We start from the raw sequence: 5,536 nt of genomic DNA, 5'->3' as shown, positions 1-5,536 counted from the left end.
CCTAAAGATGATAGTGTACAGAGTACATTTTCACATTGATAAAAAACAAGTACAACATGAGACGTCCTAGCAAAGTACAGAGGAAATGGTATTTCCTTGTCTAATATTCAAAAGGGAAATATCACTTAATTTAAAAAAGTGCACATCCAAAGCCTTAACCCATTTTCTGATATTAGATGGAATGTAAGCAGACACTATTTTCTCCAAGACTGCAGCTATTAGCAGCTACAATTGTTAATATCTGAAAACATGCCTGCACTTTGCATCATTTTTTTAAGCAGACCTAGCATAAATTGCCTGCAAGAACCATAGCCATTCCTGAACCTCAATCTCAAAGTATAAGCTTAAAACTAAATGGATCTAGACATCCCTTATATTTACAAAACAGGCTGAAAAATAGAAAATTTCAATCTACTATTCTTTTGTAAGAACGCAAGACTCAGTGTTGCATTTCATTGCTCAATGAAATCTAAGTCTTCAGCTTGGTTTTTAAGCAGTTATCTACTTTTTTTCCCAAGTATAACTAGCAGAGCACTGGACTATTGTTCATGTCACTTTGCAATGCATCAGTGAGAAGTTAACTCTGAAATTAGACGTATGGCTAGGCACCTACAAGTTTTTATAGTTTAATCACACTGATTTGAGCTCTTGCTGAAAGTTAATGTTCACACTTCTGTGTGAGCTTCAATGCCAAATTCAAGACCAAATATGTCCGCAGAGGTAGAGAGGGATTTCTGTGACATTTCTGTAAGAGGGAAATATCCAGCATACAAATGTCCACAGGCCAGTGGAGACAGGGGAAGATTCAAAAGCCTTGGAACTCACGTTTAGGTTCTGGGACTGAATCTTCTGTCAGCTATTCCCACATTGACACTGCCTCACTGCATTGATCCCGCTACCCAGTGGCAAACACTTTCCGCTGGTCTCCTGTTGTACTTGGGGAAGCGACCACGTACCCCCTGACGCCCGGTCACGCACAGCCGATTCCCGCTGTTAGGCGCCAGGTTGGGAGGAGCACGGGCTTCGAGCACGCTCTTGTGGCCATGTACAACCACATCAAAAATCAGAGCTGAGAAGGACACGGGATGGCCTGTAGGCACCTTGGACTGGTTTCTTTGACAAAGGCAGCCTTAAGCCAGAAGTTACAAAATAAGTCAGTCAAGCACCAGAGGTGACCTACTGCAGAAACATCATTCCTTGACCCTGGTATTTGGAAAGAGCTTTTATCAAGAGAACGCTACATTGAAAACACAGTGCAAAACAGAGCCAACCAGAAAAGCTAGTGGTTACTTCAGTGTTCAAGAGCCTCCACCTTCATGCTTCCTCTCTCCTCTCCAGGAAGAGGAAAGAACACACTTGCCTCCTCTTTTTATGACACCTGAAGCGCTACGTATCTTAGGAAGAAGATAAATACAACCATATTTATTTATCATTATTTGAATACTGTCTGTGCTGGAATGTAAGTTGAAACTCCATCGCCATTCCACGGACAACTTCATGTGATCTTCACAGGTGATTTCTTGTGTGCGCAGAGGAGGGTGACGTAGGGAACCCCAATGAATGCCCATCTTTCACTGGGCCAGAACTTTATGACAGGGCCCTGCTCAGGGATCTCAGAGGCAGCATCGAAGTAAGCAAAGCAGACGCAGCCCAAGTATGCCGCAAGGCAAATCAAAATGTGCCTGAGAATAGACACCCGTCACCGTCCCCCCAAAAAAGAAAAAAAAAAAAAAAAATCAGTAACATGACTTCAGTAGAGCAATCAAGTATATCACCATGCTTTAAAATCAGTCTGCCCTTCACCTTCTTCCCCTGAGTCCCCCATAGTGTTGCTGTCTGCCCTCCGCATGCAGGCAAAGAATACAGAGAACAAGGAAAACTACAAAACTGTAGCTTATCCTTTGTCTAAACTGGCGGCAGTTTTTTGGCCTCTCTGCACATGATTTGTGTAGAAATGCTGAAATACGGCACCTTGAATAAAAGAGCACAATTTACTAGGTAGTAAAAGACAAAAGGCATCAAAGCCCTTCACTGCTCCTCCACTTCACCCTCGGTTGTTAACAGTGCAAGTTTAAGCTTTCACAGTCACTGCTTCAGCTGAGCAGTGTTGTGGGATTTTTAGTAACCAGTAGGGCAAGGAATTCAGCTACAGTTAATGAACTTAGTGTCTGAAGAATCTGATCAGGCCAAAGAGACTCCTAAATCTGCCACCTTGGATAGCGTGAGACTTGCTCTGGGCTTATAATCTTACCAGTAATTCTCTCTCGCACTAACCAGAAATAGCCACGAGACAGGACAGAAGGGTAATGTGGTGCGGATGTATCACATTTGAGTCAAACTGTGGAGTTTATACACAACACTTACCATACACAGTGCAAATAGGGGAAGTTAAACGAGGACCAGATCTCACAAAACACTTTGTCGCTGATCCAGCAGAAAAGTGCTAGCATCCACCAAAGACCTGAAAAGAGACCCAGTTTGTATACACGCAGGTTTTCACACCTGAGGAGAAAAATACAAAGAAGTTGTTATAAAACAAAACAAAACTTGCTTTGTAATGGCAGCTTGATGCTTTTTGGTTCTGTGTATTTTAGGGCAGGATTCACAGTGCCAGGCACACATCTTTAAAATGGCTCTACCATAAACGTCCTTAACAGAAGACCTTTACTCACAGTAAATATGGCTCTGATGCAAGGCAGTGGTGAGGTGATAAAACAAACCTTTTAATCAGTAGCTATGTTTTGGCTATAGTCTTAAATACCAATGTGCAAATGGTGGGCAAACATCACAGCATTCCCATATCTAAGGAGGGGTATCTAGGACAACTAGTGATTAGTTACACACCCTGTCTGGTAACAACCAGCCACACAGCAAGTGCTCAGATTTGTTCATATTTGTCACTATACAGAGACTGGTAAAAAAAGGAATTTGATGAGGTTTTTTTTTTTAATTGGTTAGTTGATTTTTCCCCCCCTACAAGTTAGTATTGTACAATGTAATAGTTCCAGAGAACTTCTAAGGTAGAAGCGTCTACCCAGAGGGCCCAAAGAAGCATGCTTTAGTAGATGTTGCAGGCATCCACATCTCAGACAGAATTCCTCACGCTGACTAAGCTGCAGTTCTCTCCCTCCACAAGAAATCTGACTTGTTCACACAGAGGTACACCAGAGAGAAAGAGAGCACAAAACATTTGCTGTGGTCACATGCAGTGTGGTCTGCAGTTGTCCATCACTGAATACAACAGCAGATGCCAGGATACTTGCATAGCATTACCTATGTTGCAGGTGTACCCAAAAGCTCACAATTTTATTTCCCTATATGATGCTTTGTTCTTTTCAACATCTTGGAACTATCCTAACCTTGCAGCTTTGCTCAAAAGAGTAATAGCAGGAGAAAGGAGGCATCAATGTAATCTTCAGGTCCCAAAATGCTATTAAAATCACTAATTTGCTGTTTACCTACACTTGCTATTTTGGGCTTAGGTGCCAGTAGATGCAGCTCTGCTGTTATCGGTATCTACAAAGCAAAGCTAGACCAGGACATGACCAGACCTATGTGGCCAAGAGAAGGCATAGCTCAGCTCCCCTGCCTTCTGCAAGAACAAAGCTATGATTTTGGATTTTCGCCTCTGCCTTTTTTTGTTCTTGTTGTTGTTAAACTCTTGGTGAATTTCCCAGGGATCCCAGAACTGTTCAATGCTCTTAGACAATTCTCGCTTCAATGAACGACTCTTCTCAGGTCACTGATATGATCTCCCAAAGCACTCCCAAACCTACTAATCAGATGACAGAATAATTTGTTTAAGGTGACTTGTTTGAGCCACCTCTCAAGAATAAACCAGTAAGCCAGATCTCTAGCCAGTATAACAAGGAATACTCAGCCTTCATCAGGGTTACAGTCCTCTGTCTTCTCCTTCCACACTCTAGAAAGAAAACAAGTCAATGCCAAGCACCCCACAATGCCTTCCTTTGTCCCAGGGTCTTCAAGAGGGGCTCCTCTAGTCCGCACTCATCTTCTCTGTCTTACACCTGTGCCAAAAAGTTATTGGGAATGTCTCCACGCCTCTTCCTCTCCACCTCACTATCCAACCTTTCTCTCTGCTCCAATCCACTCATCGCAGTAGACTTGACACTGAATCACTGGTCTTCTTCCACACAATTCTTGGGCTCATTCACTGCATCTGGAAGGTGAGCAATGCCTGGGAAACAGGTCCTTTAAAGGGACACTTCTCCTTGTGACACACATTTTAATTGCTTCCGAGTATCCCTGGCAGAGGGAGCTAGAGTAGGCAAATACATCTTCACTGTGTGCACTGCAGTAGTATTAATGGTCTCTGATCTTCATTATACATGACTGTCCTTGACAGCTGACTAACACAGTGCAGCACAGACCAAAAAGCTCTTTGGTCCTTCTTTCTTCCACATAAAATACTTGTCAGCCTGAAACCTGTTGTTCTCATTTGATACATTTACAGAGTTCTAATTTTTCCAGCATTTACCACTAATTGTCTTCATGGCCACACACAGCCTACAAGCCACAGGCTACCCTGCATTCACTGTCAGGAAAGTAGTAGTGCTAGCTCTGTCCCCAAGCTAAAATTTATCACTACACCCTCCTGCATGTGTGAGATGATCTACAATGACTCAGTTGGAGGAGGACAAGGGCAGAGAATGACTCCTTCTTCTCTGTGGTGGAAAAGCAGAACTGCCAGTGGTACTAGAGCTTTGCTAAGGGAGCCTTGCTAAGCATTCACAAAAATTAAAAACATACACAGAGTGCTCTGTCCAGGAATACTTTTCTGAATGTATTGCAGGAGCAGCAGTATACCTGCCTCTGGTGTACCGCAAGCTGAAAAATTAGTACAGTTTAACCTGTAGGATTTTTTTTTTTCCACTCTTGAAATGCTCTTTCAGTTGACATTTTAACAGGCGTTTGGGGTTAAGAAACTCCTAAGGCTGAGCAAAAGGCACATTTATAGCTACTGGATTAATGACAGAAAAGCTACTAACTGCCTAATCTTGTTGACAGAGGATTTGCTCCAGTGTCCTTTGCTGAAGTTGGTTTTAGGATCTGGCATTTCTTTTTTAAGCCATGTCTAAATAAAGTCACTTTCAAAATCATCACACCTATCTTTATTATTCAAAAAAGTGCTTCAACTACCAGCTAAACTGTAATCTCCTCCACAAGAAAGACATCACAATAGTTGTTTTCATAACAAAAACACCTACATGACTGCCACAAAAATTAATACTTCAGATAGCATATAAACCACTTTTGGTTTATATGCTTTTTTCTTAGGCCTGAATCCTCCAAGGCATTTGGCAAACCACCAAGACACAGTCAGAGGAGACACGGGGCTTGTGCAAGATGGCTTCAAGACTGTCTGTGTTGCATAGCGTAAAAGAGGCTTGTTTCTCTGAAATAGTGTCTTTATATTTAAAAAGGCTACAAGGAATACAAAAAAAAAGAAAAGGTAAGGAGATTTTTGAGTTGCCTATCAAGTTCCAGAGTCCAGCTACATGAATTCTTCCTTACA

At 42.2% G+C, this 5,536-nt stretch overlaps 1 protein-coding gene across 1 annotated transcript in view; it reads right to left on the bottom strand.

The window, feature by feature from the left end:
• Nucleotides 1–1,188: 1,188 nt before the first annotated feature.
• ACER2 (alkaline ceramidase 2) overlaps nt 1,189–5,536 on the bottom strand; it is a gene marked incomplete at its 5' end in the record, with an annotated part of 11,807 nt that continues 7,459 nt past the window's right edge. The window contains 2 exons of the mRNA XM_009707301.1: nt 1,189–1,682; nt 2,365–2,502. Of these exons, the coding sequence (XP_009705603.1) occupies nt 1,496–1,682; nt 2,365–2,502 (325 nt within the window). The remainder of the gene's footprint in view (nt 1,683–2,364; nt 2,503–5,536) is intronic.

The sequence above is a fragment of the Cariama cristata genome, unplaced genomic scaffold (genome assembly GCF_000690535.1).
Source record: "Cariama cristata isolate BGI_N322 unplaced genomic scaffold, ASM69053v1 scaffold43039, whole genome shotgun sequence".
Lineage (NCBI taxonomy): Eukaryota > Metazoa > Chordata > Aves > Cariamiformes > Cariamidae > Cariama > Cariama cristata.
Note: the sequence above shows the minus strand (reverse complement) of the source record. Positions and strands in the feature narration are given on the sequence as shown.